This window comes from Schistocerca nitens, chromosome 2 (assembly GCF_023898315.1).
Source record: "Schistocerca nitens isolate TAMUIC-IGC-003100 chromosome 2, iqSchNite1.1, whole genome shotgun sequence".
Lineage (NCBI taxonomy): Eukaryota > Metazoa > Arthropoda > Insecta > Orthoptera > Acrididae > Schistocerca > Schistocerca nitens.
Window position 1 is genome coordinate 920,265,918 of NC_064615.1, and position 24,364 is coordinate 920,290,281.

Sequence of the window (24,364 nt, forward strand, 5' to 3'; positions counted from 1 at the left end):
TTGCTCCCATCAAGGGTAACCAGGCTGATAGTGGGAGGTCTGTTTGTCCCACATACTAAAACCTGCTAAGAATGTTACTGTCCCCAGAAGTTACCATAGCTTGCCATAATGAGTCGAATGGAAAAATTTTCACCTGATGATAAACTGCTGCTCAAGATGGACTATTACTGGGAGCTTACATGCTCCCATTGTGGCTTCATGACATCTAAATCTATGTTTGATAATGTAATCATATGAAAAGTGGTCAGCTAGTATACTTTCTCATAAAAGCATCCTCTGATATGAATTTTCTTATGATCTAAGGAAAGTATTCATCATCACTTGCTAATGTACCATTTTACAGCCAACTCCATGAGTGACAGTTGTAAGGACACTTATTGTTTCACTACGGTCTTTCCAAATTCAGCAGTACATTTAATTTGTGTATCATTCTCCGACCATTTGTCACTGGAGTGTGTTTTAACACTTTGTTAACAAATCTCTTAAAAGGGTGTGTGTGTGTGTGTGTGTGTGTGTGTGTGTGTGTGTGTGTGTGTGTGTGTGTGTGTGTGTGTGTTTCTTTGTTTTGAAATTCCTGAAGTACCCTGTCAGTAATTTTGTAGATGAGTTTAGATCAGTTTTTCGAAGTTGCTCTTGGTTCCTTTACATCATCTTATGGTTCCCAGTTTCTGATATACCCAATGGAGACTGACTTTAGCACTGGTTTCTGGGCTCATTGGTTTCAGGACTTGCTGGAAAAGCATATTTTTTTCATTTTTCTGGTTCTTGGCAATTATACATTTGTTATGCACACCGTTGCATCAACGTGTTAAGCTCTGCTTTGCTTGATAATTAAATTGCTGAAGAGAAAAGTGATGTTGATGTTGCTTTTGAAAAGTCTGATATAGATGATTCTAGGTATTACATTGTGTTCAAGAAGAAATTTCGAAGAGTTGAGGTAATGAATGTTGAAGGGTGAGGAATGTAAGGGGTTTTGCAAAGCTTCATGCCATAGGGATTTCCAGCTGCCAAGAAAGTTGAAAAAACATTACTATGTTTCCTGTACTGAATTGTTTTACGATTGTCTGGTCAGTGCAACATAGTAAGTTCAATAATAAGTTCAACAAGGAAACCTTACAGTGTGGTGCGCTCCAATTTTCTCCACACTTAAAGAATTCAAAGGTTAGTGCTTGCACATAAATTTCCAAAATCACTACAATGCAATACTCAAACAAATGCAAAAGAGAAAATAAAGAAAAAATGGCCGTTGAAGATTACAAGAGTTCTGAAAGCTGTTTAGTGTAAAGATTTCGATCACATTCAAGAAACTGCTGTTGGCTGAAGGTGTAGCATGTAAGCATCCATGTATAATGCCCTTGGCTCAAAACCCACTTGTAGCAAGTTGTTTCCTTGTTTAATTTTTATTTAAAGTCTTTATCTATTGTCAAATGAGAATATTAATTAGCAAATGAAAAATCATAATTTTTAATGGAAATGAAATCTCGTTTATTTTTAAATACGAATTGCATAACAGTAAACTAAAATTTGATACAGACATGCAAAATTCTTTATTATTACATGAAATAACTGTATACATCAAATTCACTGTTCAGCCTCAAGATGATAAGAAAAGGTATTTTAATTTCTGTTCAGTGTTTTGCATTCGTGTAGCATATTTTAATTTGTATTGAATATTTTCATGTGATTAGTACAGCGGAGTTGGTATGTGATGTGGCTGCTTTCATAAGTGGCCTTGCCTCTGGTGGTATAGGATAAATCTGTAGGACTGGAGCAGGAAGTGCTGGGGAGTCAGGGTTGGCCAGGTCTTGCACCTGATTCATCCAACCCTGTGGTAAAGGGTTGGGAGTGAGAGTGGTGTAGGGAGGGACCGCAGTGTTGTGCAGGTTGGGTTGGCAACAGAATGGCACTTTAGGAGGAGTGAGGAAGAACTTGGGTAGGATGTCCTTCATTCCTGGGCATGATAAATAATCAGAGCCTTGGTGAACGATATGGTTCAGTTGTTCCAGTCTAGGTGATACTGGGTGGTGAGGAAGGTGCCCCTTTGTGGCTTTTTTTATGTTGGTGGAAATTCAGAGGTGTGTGAGGAGATGGCATGGGGAAATCTGTTTGTGGTTTAAGTTTGGAGAGTACTGCTTGTTGTGAAGGCCTTCGTGCGTATAGCACATTGGGCAAGGGAATTCTCATTGCAGATACACTGTCTGTGGGTATCTAGGCTGTATGGAAGTAATTTTTTGGTGTTCACGCAATAACAGCTGTCAAAATGTGACTACTGTTGATGGTTAGTGGGTTTAAAATGGACATAGTTATGGATGGAGCCATCAGAGAGATGGAGGTCAATGTCCAGGAAGGTGGCACATCGGATTGAAGAGGACCAACATTTTCATCCAATTGCCTGAAACCTAGCCTCTTATATTGAAGATACAACCACTTCCTCTGCCCAGTCTCCACCATCTCCACTCCTTTACCTCCAGAATTCCTAGTTGTCACTGTTGATGCCACCTCCGTATACAAAGACCACATGTCCATTCAAAGTGGAGTGGCACAGTGGCTAGCACACTGAACCCCTGTTCAGGAGGATGTTGTTTCAAATCCCCATCCAGGCTTAGGTTTTCCATAAATTGCTGTAGGTAATGCCCAGGATGCCTCCTTTGAATGCGCACTGCCAATTTCCTTCCACATCATTTCCTAATCTGAGCTTGTGCTCCATCTGATGATCTCATTGTCAATGGGACATTGAATTTTAATCTTCTCTCTTCACATCCCCATGACCATGCCACTGTTGAACACTACCTTTCCCAATGTCCTACAGACTCGAAACCCATTACCTCATTCCTCCATACATCTTATGAACTACGTCCTCATACAAAATTACTACTTCTTTGAGGGAAATGTACATAAACAAATTAGTGGCTCAACCATGGGTGCCTGCATGGCACCTCCCTATGCCAGTCTTTTTATGGGCTGTTTATAAGAAACCTTCCTAGTCTCACAAAATCCCAAATCGCTTATCTGGTTCAGGTTCATTGATGATATCTTCACGATGTGGACTCAAGGTCAAGAAATCCTACCCAGATTCTTCAACAACCTTAAAACCTACTCTCCCTTTCACTTCACCTGGTCCTCCTCAACCCAAAATTGCCACTGTGCTGGATGTTCACCACCTCTCCGATGCTTCCAGCCACACCTCTGCCCTGTCCATATTAAACCCACTATCCATCAAACTATCATCATTTCAACAATTGTCACTCGCTCTGCACCAAACAATTGCTCCCATACAGCCTGTCCACCTGTGGGCAGAGTATTTGCAATGATGAGAATTTCCTAGTCCAAAATGCTGAAGGTCTCACAAATGCCTTCACAGACAAGCACTACTAACCCCCAAACCTAGTCTGCAAACAAACTTCCTGTGGCCATATCCTCACCCCTAATCCTCCCTCCAGCACCAAGAATTGATTACAAAGGAGTGTCCCCCCACCCCATATCACCCAGTATCACCCTGGACTATTAGAACAACTGAACCCTGTCTTTATCCAGGGCTCTGATTATCTATCATGCCTCCTGGAATGGAGGGACATCAAACCAAAGATCCTCTCCACCCTTCTGAAAGTGGTATTCAGTCATCTACCCAACATAAACATAATTCCAGATGATTTTTACTAGCTTCAAACAGAAGTGACTTACTTTGATCTACCTGTGTGCTTAGTAGTTTAATTGGTAAATTTCTTTGTGTGTGCGTGTGCGCCTGCATTCGTGCGTGTGTGTGCTTCAGTCACATGGCTTGAGGCTGTTGCAAATGGGCATGCCTTGGGGAGGGGGGATATTGGGATCCAAGTGAGACCCAGCACCTCTCACATGTCCTCCATTCGGTGCATGACTGTGTCTACCCCAGTTGCAGTCTACACTGAGGCTCAGCCATCACCCGTGGTTGAGTAGGACAACGTTCCCATGTGCAGCAGGCAGCAAAAGACTTTCCTGTGGACTGATCAAAAGGCCAACCAATTTCATCTGACAAACATGTTCCAGGTGCCATCTGTGACTATAAAGATCTTGGGCCAGATGCAGTCACCTATCCTATTTCAGAGAAAGCCTCTCGGCCTGCAACATCCAAGCCGTCATAAAAGTGCTATTCCTGGTAGTTGGGATCTTCAATGGTAGGCTCACTAGAGGCCCTCTAGGAATACAGCTGGCAAGGAGGGAAGCAAGTTCAGTGTGCATATGAGAGGGAGTCATCTCGGATGAGGAATGGGTCCTTTCGGATGCCATGAATAGCGGAGTTAGCAGCCAACTCCAGGTGTTGGCTCATGTTCATACTAATGATATTTGTCACTTTGAATCAGAAGAATTTCTCTCTGATTTCAGGTGTCTACCTCAAATAGTAAAGACAGCCAGTCTTGCTTGTCATATGAAGGCAGAATGCACCATCAGTAGCATCATCGAAATGACCTATTGTGCACCTATGGTACATAGCTAAGTGGAGGGTCTGAACCACAGGCTTTGATTGTTCTGCAACTGTGTAGAGGATTGGTTTTTCAATTTGTCATTCAGGGTGTTTTAATATTTCGTGCCACAAATCATCATCATCTTCTTCTTCTTCTTCTTCTTCTTCTTCATTATAATCATCTATACCAAAAATAAATATCAGGTTACCCTCCATTCAGAGTCTGTTGCACGCAGCGACCGTTATTTTGATTTGTAAATAATAGATTTCAGCTATCAGTTGTCCTTTGGAATTTTTATTGGCAGATCTAGATTTCAGCTAGCAACTAGCCAATCTCAATGCACTATCCTTTTTTGGTCAATGCATGTAATGCCTGTTGGTCTGGCTTTGTACACAGTTCATGGAACACTATTTCCCCCCCCCATGAACTGTGTACAAAGCCAGACCAACAGGCATTACATGCATTGACCAAAAAAGGATAGTGCATTGAGAATGGCTAGTTGCCAGCTGAAATCTAGATCTGCCAATAAAAATTGGCCAAGGATGACTTGTAGCTGAAATCTGTTATTTACAAATCAAAAATAAATAAGTAAAACTGTTGTCTGTGTGTTTGTCCTTCAACAGGCAAATCTCCAAAACTACTAGATGAATTTTCATGGGGTTTTCGTTGGTAACTTTAGCATAGTTTGAGGCAGTGAATAGGCTTTAGCTCATTTAGAATTGGATTGTATGTACTTATGTTCGTTCCACATCTCCTCAAAAACCATTGGACCAACTTCAACCGAACATCGTACATACATCACCTACTATCTGCAAAGAATCGCTGTGGGGCTAAGAACAACCTATCTATGAGAGGGGTAAGGGTGAAGGTGGAAAAACAAGTGAAGGCCGCAACATGCGAAGACCCAGACTTGCAATAAATTTTACACATAATTTCAAATCTTTGAAACTTTCTCACGCTGACTTCCGCTATGTAATGATGAAAGGGTAAAAAATGTTGGTCACTTACAACATTTTTTTCTGTTTACACAGTAAAACTGTTGCAACTGGCACGACATTTTAATTACCTGTATACAACTAACTGTATTATGTAGATAGAGAGTCACAATGCATTTTGAAGACAGTGTTCACATGTAGTACTGAATATATGTGCAAAGTTATGTTATTGTACAACTCATATTTCAGGAGATTGACATCATAAACACTGAGATGTGTGAAAAACTGTTGCATTGTGGATGACATTTCAGTTTATTACTTCTTTGATACTAATTCTATTCACAACACACTTAGCACATGGTATACACATATGCCACTGAATGTACCTACAAAATTATATCGCTGTACAGCACAGAGAGAGGGGGAGCGAGAGATGGATAGAGAAAGGGAAGAGGAGGAGATGGGCAGGATGAGGGCAGAAGAGGAGATGGACATAGAAAGGAAAGAGGAGGAGATGGACAGAGATGGGGGGCAGGAGGAGCTGGACAGAGGGGGGAGGGGGGGGGGGCAGGAGGAGTTGGACAGAGAGCGGTGGCAGGAGGGGTGGACACCAGGAAAGGGGGGGGGGCAGGAGGAGATGGATAGAGAGAGGGCGATGTAGGAAGAGGTGGCCACTGAGAGGGGCAGTGAAAGAGGAGGTGGTCAGAGATAGGAGAATGATGAAGCGGAGATCAACTAATAAAAGGGAAATAAATGTATACCGAGACAACACTGGGTACTCAGCTAGTTATAAATTTTATGAAATGTTATACTTCAAAAGTGTAATCAGTGTTACAGGAGAGAGAAATTGAATAGTGAGAAAACATTGAACCACAATGAAATACCATCCACTAATTGTATGTACAGATATTTGGCATTTAATCTTAACAGCTGAATTGCCCCCTCTGTTTATTGATTGGTTAGCCACTGAATTGCTATTTATTTATTTAATGGGATAATAATAATTATTAAAAGGTGGCAATTTTATTTAAGCATTGATTTTACTCTTTCGATTGATGCGAGTCAGCGATAGTGCAATGCTGCTCGCTTTGGAGAATACACATTTTATAAGAATTATTTGGTCCAGGAAACACTTTTGCGATCACGGTTGCGATTTAGACAGTATTTGCGTAATTGTACTGATTAAAAGTTATCGTTTCTGAAAGACGCAGGTTCGATTAAAGCTGTGTGCACTTTTGCGCGTATAATGAAAATATTCAAAACACGTCGCGTAACAAAAAGAAACATGCGAATCACAACCGTGATCAAACGAAGAAAATATATGCTAACATAAATTTTCTTCGCTGTTATTCAGGACAGGCTCAGATTAGACCTTGCAATTTTTAGTTATAGGAAATGACAAGACGTTACACTTGGGAGATACTTGTTTTGAATAACTTGTATTTACCTTCTCTCTCTCTCCTTTTTACAGCCTTTATACCTTCACATCAATTAAGGAACTTTTCCTTTCTACTGACCAGTACGAGAACAAAATTCAGACTCAACAAAATGTCTTACATCGAATTATTACATGCTTAACCTTTAACAATCATATATAGTTTCGTAGTACAAACAATGCTAATTTATTCCATGCACACTGAACACAAAAATGAAAATAATAAAATTATAATTACATTTTTTAATATCATGAATACTTCTTTAAATCGTGAAAATAAGGTTTGACATCATTGTAATATTAATTTTCATCGTTGTAGCACTACACAGCACAGTTGACATTGCATCTTTTGCTCAGTGTTTTGTAAATGCCTGTGTACCATTATGATCAACCATTTTTAAGTAGCATTTTTTTGTGATTTGTCACATTAGGAAATATTTCTGTTTCAGGATACACACTGGTGCTGAGCCGTATGTATGTACCATTTGTGATAAATCATTCAAACTTAAGACTGTACTAAGGGAACATATTCATGAAGAACATGGTCCTTCCGAAAGAAAGTGTCCCGAATGCAGTCATACTTGCAAGACATTTGGTGCACTTGCTTCTCACTGGAAACAAAAACATGCCTCTGGGTGGGTCCATAAGAATTCTAGCGAAGGTCATAGTTCAGTGCATAATAATGAAGAAATTCCCAGTTTATCCATAGAATGGAGAAATAAACATGCCATTAGGTGGGCAAATCCAAAAACTCGCAGAAAACGGGAAAGAATCAATATTGCTCTATTAGAAGCGTTGGCAGATTTATCATCACTTACAGAATATGAGGATAGAGTGAACAGTGACAGTGAATAATTAGCTGTGTGTAATAACAAATGTATTTCACAAATGGGATCACTTTCTCAAGATATCTCTGGAAATTACTCTTCTCTGGATTTATCATCTTTGGCCAGCAGATCAGATGAGGAACTGCATGTGGCTTCAACAGATACGGTGAAAGTAGAAATAAATTAAAAGGAGACTGTGCATGTTTCTGGTGGGCACTGTAAAATGAAAAACATGGATGCTCCAAAGGTAAAGAAAAATATGGTACTTAAACAGAATGAATTAGATAACATGTCAAGTATTTCTGAAGTATCCAGCGTGAAATACAACAACACAAGTGGAAAGAAAAATTAACCGGGAAAAGAGCCATGAACGTGGAAAATAAAACTGTTTCAGAAGAATATACGAATCATCAGCAAAAAAAGAAAAAGAAAAAGAAAAGGGAACATAGCACAGGCTTGGAGAAGTTGAAGTCTGCCATTCTCACAAAAGTACTGCATGAGACACTCATTAACAGCTTGCCTACAGAATAAAATAATATTGCACAACGGCACAGAAACACAACTGCACAGAAACTAGTGAAAAAGCACCATTAAGAGAGGAATAAACACAATAACAACTGATAGGTACTGGAAAAGTAGCAGTATGGATGCAAAGTATCAAGAAATAAAAGAATTACCAACTGGTTCAAATAAACTTGGACTTATGTGAAACACATTACTGTATAAATTACTTTATCTTCTTATGATTAAGAGAGGAGAGGGTAGTGAAACAGGTCCCTTTTGAAAGTCAAACTGTGATAAAGAATATGTACCTGACTCAAAATAACAAAGTTTTTGGCAGTTAGTTGGTTATGGGACACCTACCATAGCAACAACCACTCAGAAAATGAGCTTGGTCATGCCTTCCATTCTGTTGACTGCTGTTGTATTGCTCTGCTAAGCAGAAGTGAAGAGAAAAGTGATAAGACTATTGCCATCCTCCTGAAAAAACAATGTACTGCACATTAACCAGCAGTGTGTGATTGTGTCTGGAATGAAAGGCCTAGCTATTAATGCCGCAGACATATTGTGTGCTCGGACAAATGTTAACCCTTTTGCAGGTGCTTTTTTTTGCGATCCTATTTGAATTGTGATCAGCTGACTATATTTATTTTTTGATAATTTTATTTTTGTGATTTAGGACCAAAAACTATGGTGGTCCATATATCATTATAGCACCTTTATGAGGTGTTAAAACAGTGGTTGCAAATGGATTTTCCTTTTGTGAGCTGTTATGTGTTGCAATTACATGTAAAAAATAATAAACAGTTTTTCTGTTTTTATGTTTTCTTTTACTTTATTTAAAAAGTTTACTTTCTGCAATATGAATAGAAACAATAATGGTATGAGCTGATACAAGTCACAATAATGTATATTGCAGAAGTGGAGATTGTTGTAGCAGTTTTCATACATTTGGTGCAGTGTACTACCACAAGACATCAGGCATAAACAGAGATGGTAAGACATATTCCCAAAAGCTTTGGGAAACCCATAAGGTGGTGGTAAGTATGCTTCCGAAGGACCACAAACGACAGACTAATTTTGTGGTAAGTATACAGAAACTGCTTTGGTGGTAACCATATTTCCCAAGAACCACTAGAACAATGTTGTTTGGTGGGATATATACTTTCCACAATCCTGAAGGCTATATTTCACAACAAACAGAAACTACAGCTGGTGCAGCAGAGTGCCACTAGATCAGCTGGTGCAGCAGAGTGCCACTAGATGCCAGGAGTGTACAGAAGTGGTAACACATATTCCCTTAAACACTGTGAAGAAATACATTTAGTGGGAAATATATCCCCGACATCCAGCGAAAGGATTAATTGACACAGACCCCTCCCGTGCTTAACTCCCAATCACAGTGCTATTTTGATTGAGGTATAACTAATGATGTTATGACTATGTGCTATCCCTTCATCTACGAAAGTTTGAAATAACAACAATATTACAAAAAGGATAGCCTGCTACTTGCCACAAAGAGGAGACACAACAGGCATAACAAAAGGACTGCTATACATTTAAGCCTTTTTGGCTTCTTCTGAAGTAGAAAAACATGGTGTACAGCAATCTATAAATTTTCAGAATAATGTTATTGCATCCTGGGCTTTCCATTACTTGATACAGTTTGACAGTGTATTGGTAATTTTGTGAGTATCCTTAGGTTCACATCATTTGCAAAAGAGTATGGTAAAGAAAGGAAAATTCTTTCCTTGGGTCACAATCCAATATTGTCTTAAAATTCAGTTACTGATTTTCTCCATCGTCCAGACAACCAGCAATGCTATTGAAGTAGGCAATCAACAAAATTGGTGAATTGCTGCGTTCTGCATTAGCAATTACACTTAAAATTAATAGTTTCCAGTATTAATAAGCCATATAATTATTTCCCAGGTAATCTGATTGTAAACTTTTCATCAATAAAGAGCTTGTATTTCTTTCCTGCCCTTGAAACACAAATTTATTCTTTTATAAATACTCAAAATCTGAGTTTTTATAAAGTCAAAGATATACTTCTGACTCCTGTCACTTACCAGAATTAAACACCCTTTTCATATGCATCTAACAAGTTGGTTAAAATTTCATGAGACACACAAGTGAAATAATCTTCTTCTTGGATATACATGTCTTATGTTTCATAAGACACTTTTGCTTGGTTTATTATGATCAATGTTTAGCCACAATAACAGAAATATTATGAAAAGGGTATATACCTACTCATTGTACAGATAACACACTGAGTTGCAGACGAGCACAAGAAAAAGACTGTTACACACTGAGCTTTTGGTCAAAACTTTCGCAAAAGAAAACACACACACACACACACACACACACACACACACACACACAAGCACACACACACACACACACACACACACACACACACACACACACACACACACACAAGCACACCTCAAGCAGACATGATTGCTCTCTCTGGCTGCTATAGCCGAATGCAATGACTACCAACCAGCTATCCACCAGGATCAAGAGCAATCACCAAACTGTGGCCAAGAGTGAAGTACACCAACCTGTGGCACAACATGCAGCTTAACGTAATATGTTTGATTTCAATGGCTGCTTCACAAGCTGGGCTGTGTGGACCCTCCCCTCCACCACTTGCTTTTCTCAACTGCACAGATAGGAGGTATACTTACAACACATTCTCCACTACCTGCCTGAACAGTTTCGTTTCCGCACCGAGCATTCCACTACCCAACAATTCCTGCAATTTGTAGAACAAGGAACAGTGTTCTTGGACATAGAGAAAGCATTTGACCGCATTCAGCATGATGGCCTAATCTATAAACTAGATTAGATAAGGTGCCCAGTTCATGTAATCTGGATCATCGACTCCTTCTTTACAGGATGTCAGTTCTTCGTAAGGAATGGAGACTAGTCCATCCAGACACAGCAGATTGAGGCAGGAGTCCTGCAATGCTTGGTTATAGGTCCTGTCCTTTATACTATATACATAAATGACATTCCAAGGCAGATTGGTAGAGAGACTGCTGTCTATGCCAGTGATACTGCCATATACTAAAGCAGTCACATCCTCCTCCATATACACCACCACCTACAACACCATCTCGACATAGAAAATAAAAATCATTGGAAAATAATTATCAACCCCACGAAGTGCCAGGCAAACTATTTCAATCCCAAAATCAAGTTCCCTGATCATAACTCACCATTGACAACAGAGAATTGACATGGAAAAGCTCAATAATAAACTTGGCCATGAAATAGACCGACACCTGATGTGGAACAGGCATCTCATCACCGCAGGAAACAAAGGCTGTGCACTTTTCTGTAGATTGTATCCCATCCTGAAAGGTGACGGATTAATCATACTGTGCAAACTCTTCCTGTGGTGCCAGCTCATATTTCCAGTCATCTTGTATGGCTCGGCGGTGTGATCTAAGGTGTCAGACAGAGCACTAACCAGACTGCACTGTCCCCAGAACAAAGTTTTCCGTGTCATCTCAGGTGCTGGCAGATATGCCCACAATACACACGTAAGAGACTTTTTAGGCCAACCCACCATTTACAGTCTTATTCAGAACAAATCTACAAAATTTTACGAAACAACGCAAACTTCACCCCACTTTCTCATACAAAATTTAGGACATGAACCACCAGAAGTATCACACAGATGCCGAAAATTAAGCCTTTTGCATCACTTTAGGGACCAATAACACACAAAAAAAAGATGAAACACAAATTTACGCGCACTGAAAAAACACACATAACCCCACTCACTCATCTTCATGAAATTCCCTAGCACATTCTGAAGTCACAAGGGCAGAGCCCAGTGGCACTTCAAATATAACAAAAACAACCAGAGCCTCATCATCACCACTTCCAAAATTATCCCGGTGTAGCCGCCCTCCGTTGACCTGCTGTCATCGACTTCCCTGACGTAAGATATTGATGTCATTATCTACTGTATATATCTACACATCAGATGGAGCAGCCACAAACATATTCACTGTAATAGAAACTGAATTTCAGGTTGTCATAATAATTAATTTTGATTTTTTGCACAATCGATAACCCTTCATTTGGAGCTGCGTTTCCTAAAACAAGATAGTTAATAGCGTCTTTGGGCGTTATTTATTATTTCTACTTCATATTTCTGATGTTAAGACTTATCTGCACTGTTTCTGATTTTGTATGTTTCTGTCTGATTGGAAATGAAATGTTAAGTAGCTATTAAGTCACAATTCTCTCACGCACACAATTCCTCAAATATTCTTAGTTCATGACCTTACGATGAAAGTCTGTCCCATATAAATTGACTACAGTCACCTTTCTTGCAGCTTAATAAAAATGCTCTGATTCCTTCCGTAGCATATCACACAGAAATGCCAGCTATATCGCACACCGCATCTACGTAGACTTATTCAGAGCACTGAAAACAAAACAAGAAAACTAACAATACCCTTGCATGTTTTATGTAGTATAATTTAGAAATAAAAGTAGCTGTTTTCAACCCTCTTTGATTTCCCTGAGGTGCTACTTGGCTGCAGGCGTTATTCTGATGAGAGATTATGTATCGATAATTTTAATTAAAACACTTTCCATGCTATTAATTATTTCTGATATGATTGATCAACTCTCCCCTATATGTGAATAAGCCTGACAAAAATGTTCTCAATTAAAAGAGTGGTTATATTGGCCTCAGCTTACAGTAACATACTGTTCCCACACCCTCTACCCAACAGTTTCCCCCTGTCCTGTCACCTCCTCCTAATTCATGTTCTCTCACCTTCATTGTGCACAGCTCTCTGCCAAGGCACCCACTGATCTTTTTCTCTTTCTCTGCTCCTCTTTTCCACTCCCCATTCCCCCTCTTCCTCCACAACCTCCCCTTACACTTCGCTGGGCAGCCTTGTCCTGCCACCATCTAGTCCTTGCACACTCCACGAGACAGCACTCTTCCCTCCCCCCTCCAATATCCTGCCGACCCTCTCTCCCCCCCCTCCCACTTCCCCACCTCACTCAAGATAGCTGCTTTCATTCAACATACCAGTTGCATTCTGGCTGTAGTTGCTGGAGACAGTAGGCCTAGTGATGTGTGCATGAGGTGTGCTTGCTTTTGTAAATGAGTGTTTGTTTTCTTTTCTAAAGAAGGCTTTGGCTGAAAGCTCAAGTTGTAACAGTCGTCTTGTTGTGCCTGTCTGTAACTCAAAATTTTTTATGGTAGGCAGTAATCTATCCTTTTCAGAGTATTGTGATATTCAGATACATTACATTGAATATTATTTATTTCGTTATTAGATCATAATCACCATAGGATGTGTGGTGTAGCTTTAGACTTCTTGTTGCAGTGGATGGATGTTAATTGTCTGGGTATTGCATTTGGCAATTTGTTAACTCGTGTCATGCAAAGTATAGCCTTCAGCACTCACCAGATCATGATGATGTACATATAAAAAGTAAAAAACAAACAGAACACTCTTTCGCATTAAACAAAAAAATTATGATAGTAAACTCATTAGATTAATTATATACAATACTATAACATCATGTAGGTTGCAAAGTTCTCTGTGATACTGCACAACTTCTGCATCTGCTTCTTTTCAACGAATGTGGTCATAATTTATTGTGCCACACGTAGTGATATCGCTTAAAGACTTTCAGTGATAGATACCGTAATTCAAGTAATATATCCTTTTTCTTCAGTTTCCTTTTAAGTTTGATGATGATTATATCCATACCATTCACTTGTCTTGTCTTCCTCCATTATCAGTGATCACTCAGTAAATGATTCTTTGTAAGTATTTTGTTCTCTTCCGTACTGTTTTTCCCACTGCACTTATGCTACTACAGTCAACATCATTTCATTGCCTCACTTACTGGCTGTACGATTTAGATTAGTCGCATTTCTATCTCCAATCTTGTGTGACACAATTCAGTGTTGTTTTGAAGTACCTACTGAACTGTTACTTTATGTATCATGATAAGCATAACCCAAATCTTGACAATGTTACCTGCTCATTTAAGATAAACATTCCGAAGGCTCATTTAAAATAAACATTCAGAAGCTGTGGAGCCATATCATTGTGTTTGTAACCTTCTTATTTATTGCCATACAGTTCTGAATTAATTATTTCAATGAAACTTTATTTTGTCCACCTTCCAACACTTTTCTTTGATAGGCTGCTGTGAGAGCACTTCTTAGGAACAGTTCCCTTCACTTCCTGTATTTTGTTCTGTTGTCTTCAACAAAATTTCAGGTTTCTCCATTGGAATTGTCACTTTACTGTTTCACACATATTTTTTCCACTGAGGCAGTTAGAAAATGTCTAACAGTTATTACATAAATTGTAAAAGAAATTCCTGAAGGGTAAAATGGTGATGTTATTGAGAAAAGTCGAACTGCCAGTAAGTGAAGCAAGGAAAAGTAACAACATAAAAATAATAGAACAAATAGTACAAAATATTAACTACTTACAGTGAATCATTTACTGGTGTAGAGAGAGATGTGAATGGTGCCCATCCAACTTCAAGGAATTACTGTATTACATGAACTACAGGTAACTGTCAATGGAAGTCTTAAAAGATATTACCATGTGTGGCACAGTAAATTTTTGCCACATACTTGGTGAAGAAGCTGTACAATAACAGACAAAATGCATCTAACAAAAATATTTAAAAAGGAAACCAAATTTTTTACTGAGGCACAGTTTCAAAGTATAAAATGTGAGAAGAAAATATTTTATCATCAGTATTTGAAGTGTTGAATCAGGAATTACTAAATGTGTAATAAATATTGGAACCAAATTTTAGTGAAATTTATGTGAGTAAAACATCTGTAAACAAACAAAGAAGGTGAAGGTAACATCAATTATGAACATGTGACATTACAATAATCATTAAACTACTTGTTCTGGTTTGTACTCTAGGAATAAATTTCTTAGCTAGCTGGGTAAGTTCAAATGTCTTTTGAGCAACAAAACAAGTAAGGACACCAAAAAATGCAATTCAGACATTCATAAAATGTGATGAAAGTGGCAGAAAGTAAAGTTATAAAGGCTCAAAAGTGTAGCATGTTTTAATGTTTACAACATTTATAGTTACTGTTTAGTTACATAAATTGGTTTCTGGGTACTTGATTAAGAAAGAAAGAAAGAATCTTTTCAATTGTCACTTTCCAGTATTGTCGTAAAATTCAGTTCATGATTTTCTCCATCATCCAGACAACTAGTGATGCTGTTGAAATAGGACCTACTTTCTGTTTGAGAAGAAATTTGAGTATAATCAAGAACTACAAACACTGTTAGTTGACTTCAAAAGAGCCTCCAATAGTATCAATAGAAACTATTTGTGGCAGAGTATGAAATAATTCAGAATTCCACAAAAACCAACAAATATGCAGAAAAAGTCAGTTTTCAGGCTGGAAATAAAAAATTTAATTACAGGTAGCTTTAGTGCCCATTGTAACATTAAATAGGGAGAATTATCACCAGTTCTCCACACCATACTCACAGAAAAAATAATCTTAAAGCTAAACAAAGGCACAAAATTAAAAGATAAAATACAAATATTGCCTTACACTGATTCATGGGAGACAATCCTATTGAAGCACTCACAAAAATGAGTTTTGGGGAAAGAAGCTGGTTATTCATATTTCCAAAAATGTTATTTTGATAGTCCAAACTGGGATATTTGAACAATTAAACAAATGTAAATATCTGAGAGATTTGTTCAACTTAGCAAAATAACTGATAATCTCTTTCAATTTCCATTTGAAGCAATTTATACTTTTCTCTTCTTGCTCTGTCTCTGTGTTTTTCATTTCCTTTCTCACATTATTCCTTCTTTTTCTCTTTGTTAATTTTCCCTTTTCTTATTGGTTCTTCATTTTCCAACTCATTTTAAGTCATTCTCTTATCATTTCTTCCTGCCATCTGTTGTCATTCTGTGGTAACGTTTCCTGCTGTCAAAAATCTATAGTTTGCAATAGCCATCTCTGTATCATCAAGAATTGCTTCTGAGACCTGTGATTCCACGAGCAGTGTGCTCTTCCTTGCCTTTCTTTGTTGATCTGAAGCTTACATGCAATGATGGTGGAATACTAAAGATAGTCTGTACACACAGCACTATCAACATTCCATTAAGTGCAGTAGTTGAGCACTAACAAAATACACTTTCTGCACTATAGTCCAGGTAACAATGTGAAAGTGGCCATCAGATACTGACCTTTGTTGTCATCTTTCTGTCTGTGGTGCTGCTGCTTGTGAATACGCTTTTTTTGCTTAATTTACTGCACTGCTGTGCTTATATGGATGCTATCTTTTGCATTTGCAGGTTACGTCAAAGTAACACATCACCATTTGCAAGCTTCCTCTATATCTGGCCCTATCTTAGGATTTAACTGTACACTTATTATGATGACAGTATTTTTTGTCTAACTAATGCTGATGATGCTGATTCTACTTTACAACATAATTAGCTTCAGGCTCTTAGAAAACTTATAGCTCATGCAAATGTACTGCCATCTGGTTGTTATAGAATTACAACCTTTAATATGGACTTACAATTTAAAAAATGCAAACCTAGATTCCATTACAGTTTTTGTGTTATAAGCCCACTGGTCATCTCTATCTCTCACATACATGTTTTGGCATTCAACAACAGTGTCTAATGTTGTGGTACTCACTCAAAAGAATTTTAGAATTTCTCTGTCACTACTATACAACAATACCCCACTTAACTTTGAATTCACTTAACTATATTCTGAACCGGGTCAAAATTTGCAAACCTAGACAAAAATTGTGATGAAACAGTTGTTATAAAACCTATAAAAATATATCAAAGAATTTACTTTCATATCTGTTTAACCTGCACAGACTTGTCAAATTATGTTAAAACAAAGCAAATTAAAGGAATACAATGATTTCAGTACATCAAGAAACATTCTTTATATACTAAATGAAGGCAGTGTTGGAACTTGGTGAATATTACTTATCCTTAAATATGAATTATGATCCTTAAATTTAAGACAATAGAGCAGTACATTTTTTGTGAAGTTTCCATTGCCTTGAATGTTCAAAGATGGCCTTGTGGAAAGAAAAGGATGAAATGGCTGTCTTACACTCTTGAGGGTACTTGACTACATTAGAGACAAGTATCACAAATATTTCCATGCGCTATAAGGAACCGAAGCCTGAAGGGGAAAAATGGTGATGAACCTTATAAAGGGAATGTCCAAAATTAATGTGAACAATGGCCTGGTTGTTTCAAAGAAGAAAGTCAGGTGACTGAGCACTGTATGCCAAGAACTGCAAAGATCATAAAAGTCAGTAGACTAGCTGCAGCATATTAAATGTATAAAATGTATTAGTTACAGCTGGTGATAGGAGATTAGAATCAGATGGGGTCTGTACTGGGTACGTCTCTATTTAGGTAAGAACAGTTCTTGCTTTTAAGGTTAGTATGCTACTGAAAGTGTCATATATGCCAGGCATCTAGTCATTTCTGCAGGAACAAATCATGTCACATCACTTACAGCTTTTTTTTTACTGTCATAGTTTCCAAATGCTTATCAGTATCACTGTTGTAATATTATTTCCCAAATAACCATTTTTAGAAAACTGTCCTGTAAATAAATTACGTACAAGTAGAGCTAAAATTTGAGTCGTGATATATTGTGTGATGCTACATTGTGTGTTCTATTGTCATTATTAGCTCTAAAGAAGAGCACCCTTCAATAGCTCAACAACGTTTTCAATTTTGATGTGCTAATCAGAATCTCAACTATATGGTAAATTAATATATTTTGTTCAATATGTAACTGATAAACTGCTGGCCATTAAAAATGTGACACCATGCAAGAAATTTCAAATCAGCATTGATATGCTTGGATATGGAAATAAGCATTTCAGTGCAACTGTACAAAGAGGGTAGGTTTTACACCAACTACATTCCGCACATAAAAATGGATTACGTAGTAGGTTTCATGTTCAAAAACTGCACTTAAATGTTGGTTGGTTGAGAGATCATATTACGCGCTATATGAGAAGAAGAAAGTCCTACCAACAAATGACAGAATTCAATAACAGCAGAATCATGCCCTATAGAAACTGCAGTGTATCATTCCACAACATTGCTAGTCGCATTGATCAGTATCCCATGACACTCACATAAATATGGAATCAGTGGGTTGAGTAGTGCCATATTCAGTACCAAGGAGGATCAGCACCCACAGCATAAGAGGACAAACATAGAGTTCTCCCGGCCATGCAAGATTTTACAGCCACATCATGTTCCTGGGACAAGAAATGGGCTTGTTTACAACAAAACAAGTATCCCCTGGTAAAGCGTGACTGAATGTCAGTGTGGCGATGACCACTATTGTAGTTTCCCTTGACACATCAGAAGAGGGAAATATGGTTCAGAAGGGAAGGGTCTGACATGTGGGTCACTGATTTTGATTAAAGTTTTTCAAGGACATTGTGTATTGAAAATAAAGAAACAAATGTTTCAGACCTTTGCTAGCCACTCTCTAGCTTTTTTTAAAAGATTAAGGTTGAAGTTGATGGGAAACTGTATTTTCAGTGCTATACATTGAAAGATTGTCTAAAAACAAACAATTTTTTGTTAATATATTGTGGCATCCAAAGTTAATAATCAGCCGATTCAAGGTACACTACTTTGAGATGGTATGCCCGCAACTGTATTTTTGTTCATCTCAGTTGCGAGAATACACAGTTTATTGCTGCAGTGGTTACTGGTTTCAAGCTGACTCGCCCATTCTCAAACCACGCACCTCGTTATTAACCATAAATAGTTGTACAACATGGTGCCAAAAGGCACGAATAACTTTGTAAGAGAAGTCAAACTGTGTGCAGCAAATACTCTCACTGATAAGACAGCCTGTGAGAATAGCTGGCCACACACAAACAAACTTTCATGACAAGCTAGAACCCTTGGCCAGTTCTGCAGGTATCTCTGATGGATCAGGCACACTGATCTGAGGTCTGTTATTTCCCACTAATGTGCAGGCCCTGCTCTTCAGATCTAGTCTCTCCGATTTGCGCACAGGCCAGATGTGTTCTATTGTGACACATATCAGCATATTTTTATGATTTATCCACAGACTCAGGCGTGCAGTGCATGCTCAACAGGCCAGAGGCCACGGGCAATGGATTTCAGGAATTGTGAATGTGTCTCATTACAAAAACATTGTACAGTGTGACGTTTATAGGCATTTTATTCATTGTAGTACATCTTCGCATTTTAAAAGTAATTTATGTATTCAAGAGAAAGTATGAATGATGCTACGAAGAAAACAGTGGCAGTCACTCGCAGTTTGTACGCTATATGCTGATATATTTCTCAAAAAGAAAAGTACGAGCAACATTTTGTTGGTGCTCACTGTAGTGTCGGTTTATACAACTCAACCCCCCTCCCCCTTTCATGCTTCTTTCAGGATGCTTACAGCTTTCTGAGATTATTTCTGACATTTAATGAATGCATTGTAAATCGACCTTTGCAGCTAAAAGAAAATCTATATTTTTGTCACTAAACGCATTTCATTTTATTGAAACAAATTATCACCAGTTGTATGTAATGAAACATATTAACAATATGGCTTTCTTTCTACATCTAAAAACAGTTTGTTATCAAAGATGTTGATGCTACTTACAATAGGCTATGTTCTGTCTGATTTTCACTCACATCTGGAAACGCCATCCATCTGCTTGCATAATTTTTAGGTAGTCTCTTGTTTGGTACTATTGTTTCCTGTACCGTAATTGCACTGACAGATTTAAAAAACACTTAATTATTATAAATTAGCTACAGACAATATGGTCATGCAAATGATTTTTTTTTCTAAAAATCAATTTCAAAGTGTATGGTTCAGTTTTACGACACTGTGCTCCACAGTTGGAATATAATGTAGAAATGTTTCAACCACATCTTTATATGCCCTATTTCCTTTACATTCTTGTTCATGCAGTGTTCAAGTGTCAATTTTCACAAACAAGATATTTCACAGTGCCATTATCTAAGTTTTTGATGTGGTCACTGATCCAGCCTCTTCTTTACACTTAAAGCAACTGAAAGCCACTCATATATCAGTGGCATATTTTGAGCAACACCTACATATTTAAACTAGCTTCTTTTGGCAAAATAAAGTGTAAATTGCACAAAGTCTCCTCATATCATGCAAATCCAGTTGCAATTGTGGCAGAATCCTGAAACAGTTGTTTATTAAATGAGAAACTGAGGACAATCCAGGTCAAAAGTTTACAAAATTCACATTCTTGATATACAAATGAATGTGAAATTTCTTCACTTATCTTGTTGCAAAGCCACACTAATTTTTGTATCATCAGTTACTGTAGACTTAAAAAAGTACATCATTCCATTGTAAATGTCTGCAGTTACTTGGTTATCATTGCAGATAAGAAAGTTCCACATGTTTATTATATAGCAAAATATTCTTCTCTTTCTGTGCCACAATCTCTCATTTCAATGCCGCAAACTGTTTGACACATGAGGGACATTGTGAATATTTCATTCTCGTGTGTGAGAACACGCTATATACAATCCATTTGATATTTAAATTATATATTGATCTCCTTCCAAGAAAAATTCAATATATTAGCTAAATTTCGTATACAGCAATATATGGTCAAATATGCATCAAATGCAAATTCATAGCAACCCCTAGTTTTCATTGCAATGAATTTGAATTTCACACAGTACATTACTTACATGCAAAATATCACAATAACTATGACCATTATTGAAACGGTATGTATGTTATCATGAAGCTGACATACAAAGCTGTAACTAATTTAAAAACAAATTTTTTACCGAATAATTTCTTTAAAATCCTGTAAGACATGTTCCAAGGTAGTTTCAAGGTCTGCATGTGTCTGTATCTGGCTGTCAGGCTGGATCCCCAGTCCCGAGAATTGTGGGTATGGGCTCAAGGTCAGGCATCCACAAACCCCACAGGCAGAAATTGCAGGTATTCAACAGTCCACCATAAATATTCATACTCCATTGGGAAAATTTGTTGATGTGTGTCCAGCTAATGTGAAGGTAGGCTGCAATTTGAACTAGAGCCCTTGTATCTCACAAGTCTTTCCGTAACACTGGGGGTATTCCCCTCCGATGCGATCCCTATTTGTCCACTCACCTGTGTTTTGACTCACCTTCGAATACACACAGCTCTTGCTTACTGGCCTACTGCAGGAGCTTTGTCAGCAAAGAGTTTTCTGTCCTTAGTCCTGCGGCAGCTCTTGTGGCATTCTGGTTGTAGATCATGGTGAAACAAGGCAAGGTGAAATTCAGTGCTGAGTGACTGAATGACTGGAGGTTTGAGGGCATCAAGGCCCACAAGATGCCATTTAAGAGAGAAAAATTCAAGGAAAGGAAAAGCACCACTCTGGAGCTGGTATTTGAACCCAGGACTGACATTCAGCAGCAAGTTTTGAGTAAGGTTGTCACCTGGCATTGCTCCATGTTTGTGTAGCCCCTCACAGTCTAAGGGTATCTTAAACCAGCACTAGAGTGTGTTTTTATTCTTGCCCAATGCTTTCTATACCTCCACTGACCCTAATGGGATTTTATTTTTGACAAATGCGTTGTTTTTGCCTTTCCATATTGGCGATGTGTCATACCATTAAAAGGGTATTCTGGTAATGCTTTAAAATGTTAGCGAGGAGAACAGGAATGTCAGACAAGCTGGGAACCCTTTCCAGCAGGGTGGTACCACAAAGTGACCACCAGATTCTGGCATTCTTGATTTCCTCTTGTGTGGGCTGATGTAACTTATCCTTTCCTTTTCTTATGTCAGATTTTGATGTTCATTATGGAAACTTGCCATTGGTTTTGTAGAGAAGAGGGAGGATCGGCAAGAAATGTTACTGCCTGGCATTCATGGCATTTTTGTTCCTCAAGAATGAAATTTTCACTCTGTAGCAGAGTGAAAATTTCATTCTGGAAACATCCCCTAGGCTGTGGATAAGCCGTGTCTCTGCAATATCCTCACTTCCAGGAGTGCTAGTTCTGCAAGGAGAGCTTGTGTGAAATTTGGAAGGTAGAAGATGAGATACTGGCAGAATTAAAGCTGTGAGGACAGAGTGTGAGTTGTGCTTGGGTAGCTCAGATGGTAGAGCACTTTCCCGCGAAAGGCAAAGGCCAAAGTTCAAGTCTCTGTCTGGCACACAGTTTTAATCTGCCAGGAAGTTTTGTTTTTGTTCCTCTCAGTTCTTTAGTGGATGGGGTTGGTTTCATTAATCCTTTCCTTCATTGCACACGTGTGCTCAAACCAGACATACCTACCTGTGGATGACACTGTTCCCCTGATAGTACATGGTGGTTATAGTTAAACATTCCCTGTTTAACATATTATAACACAGAAAGTAATTACTGTACAAGTACCAAACTTGGTAGTACTAATGTCAAGGACATGGGGAAGAGAAATAATGCAGAATCAGTTAACTTGAAACACTTTTAATGTGCTGCTATGGCACATCATACCGTTAGATACTGGTACCATTACTGCTACAAAATGGACTCAATATGGTGGCCATCAGCGTCCAGAAGAGTCTGAAACCACAGGATTGCATTCTGCAAAGCAGAATAAAGCACGTCCATAGGTATGCTGGCTACGTTTCTTTATATGCTACACTTCAGATCAGCACATGTGTGAAAGCTCCCCTGATAAAACCTGCCCTTCAGGTAGCCCCACAACCAGAAATCACAGGGAGTGAGGTCAGGTGATCATGCTGGCCAAGCATTTGGAAACGATTGGCTGATAATTCGGTAATTTCCAAATGTTTTTCGGAGAAGCTGATGAACTTCATAAGCGATGTGTGGTGAGGTCCCATCTTGCATGAAAACTGTTGAGTTCAATGTGTCTCTCTTCTGTAGAGCAGGCGTGACGTGCTGGCAAAGTGTAATGCAGCAAGTCTGGCCAGTCACACTGCACTTCTTTGGTCCTTGAGCACCAACCTGTTCAGAAAAGAATGGGCTAATGATGGACGTAGCCGTGAAGCCTCACCATACAGAGAAACTTTATGCACAGTGACTGGAGCTGAAGAGCCCCACAATCGACAATTGTATGTGTCCACCTCACCCATCAGAGAAAAAAATAGCTTAGTCTGTCCATAGGAAGGTCCAGGGCCAGCCATTGTCAACTTCAATCCTTGCAAGAAAATGGAGAGCGGAGTCAACATGTCACTGTGTGTCCTGTGGTGCAAGATGCTGTACAAGATAGATTTTGTACAGATACCATTTGAGAATGGTTTGAAGTACCTTCCATACAGTGGACATGGGGTGTTCAACTGTCGTGACACAGCACCTGCACTGCCTGACAATCAGGAATTGTGTGCAGCATCATCTGCCATAGCAACAGCGATTTCATCAACCATCTGTGGTGCAATCGGTCATCAGCCTCTTACCGGAACAATGCTCAGTTCTGCAACTCCGCACAACAGTTGGAGAAAGAGGACCCTTCCATAATCCTTTCAGCCAGCGACATACTTGAAGTGCAGCCGCAGGATTACTGTTGTTTTGATAATAGAGCTTCACCAATAATGCCCTGCTCATTTTGACATTCCAACATGTGCACTGCGATGGGTCAGGTGTGTGAGACTATGAATCACGATGACTGTACACGGCACTTGGTGACTGTAGTTGGAACTGGACGGTGGCACTATGATGCATGGAAATCATGGACCCCATACTGTGGACATTTAGTTTGATTCACATACAGTAATTTGTTTCCATGTTATAGTGTGTTAAATAGGGAAAGTTTAATTACAACCACCTGGTTAACACAGGTTATGACAGTGTCTTATTGGGATATTTGATTGCCTTCAGGGCACTAGTACTTCTGGTTCATGCTCACTGTCATTTGGCAAGATAACTCAGCGTGATGAAGATTATCCCTTGATGCTTGATGAGATGGTGGCAAGTGGTGAATTGAGGCTCTTGCGGTTGATGGCCAGTTCGTCATCCTCCCAGCAACAGCAACCTGATGTTGCCTCAGCCAATGTCACCAACTTCGTGTCAGCTAACAGTTATATTTCTATTTCAAGTGTGCAGAACTATTATGGATTCTGCAGGCTGTTGAAAACTATGTGCCCTTTCTCTACTACAGGCAAGCAGACTGCTTTGTTTCTGATATGGTTCCCTAACAATGTGTAGGTAGTAACA

The 24,364-nt window shown here is 38.7% G+C and overlaps 2 protein-coding genes across 6 annotated transcripts in view; one reads left to right on the plus strand and one right to left on the minus strand.

Annotated features, from left to right (window-relative positions):
* LOC126237238 (gastrula zinc finger protein XlCGF7.1-like) overlaps positions 1-8,912 on the plus strand; it is a 103,329-nt gene extending 94,417 nt beyond the window's left edge. For all 5 annotated transcript variants that reach the window (XM_049947136.1, XM_049947137.1, XM_049947139.1 and 2 more), the window contains one exon: positions 7,259-8,912. In XM_049947136.1, the coding sequence (XP_049803093.1) occupies positions 7,259-7,664 (406 nt within the window). In that variant the 3' untranslated portion in view covers positions 7,665-8,912. The remainder of the gene's footprint in view (positions 1-7,258) is intronic.
* LOC126237240 (lactosylceramide 4-alpha-galactosyltransferase-like) overlaps positions 1-24,364 on the minus strand; it is a 543,469-nt gene that overhangs the window by 8,903 nt on the left and 510,202 nt on the right. The window lies entirely within an intron of this gene.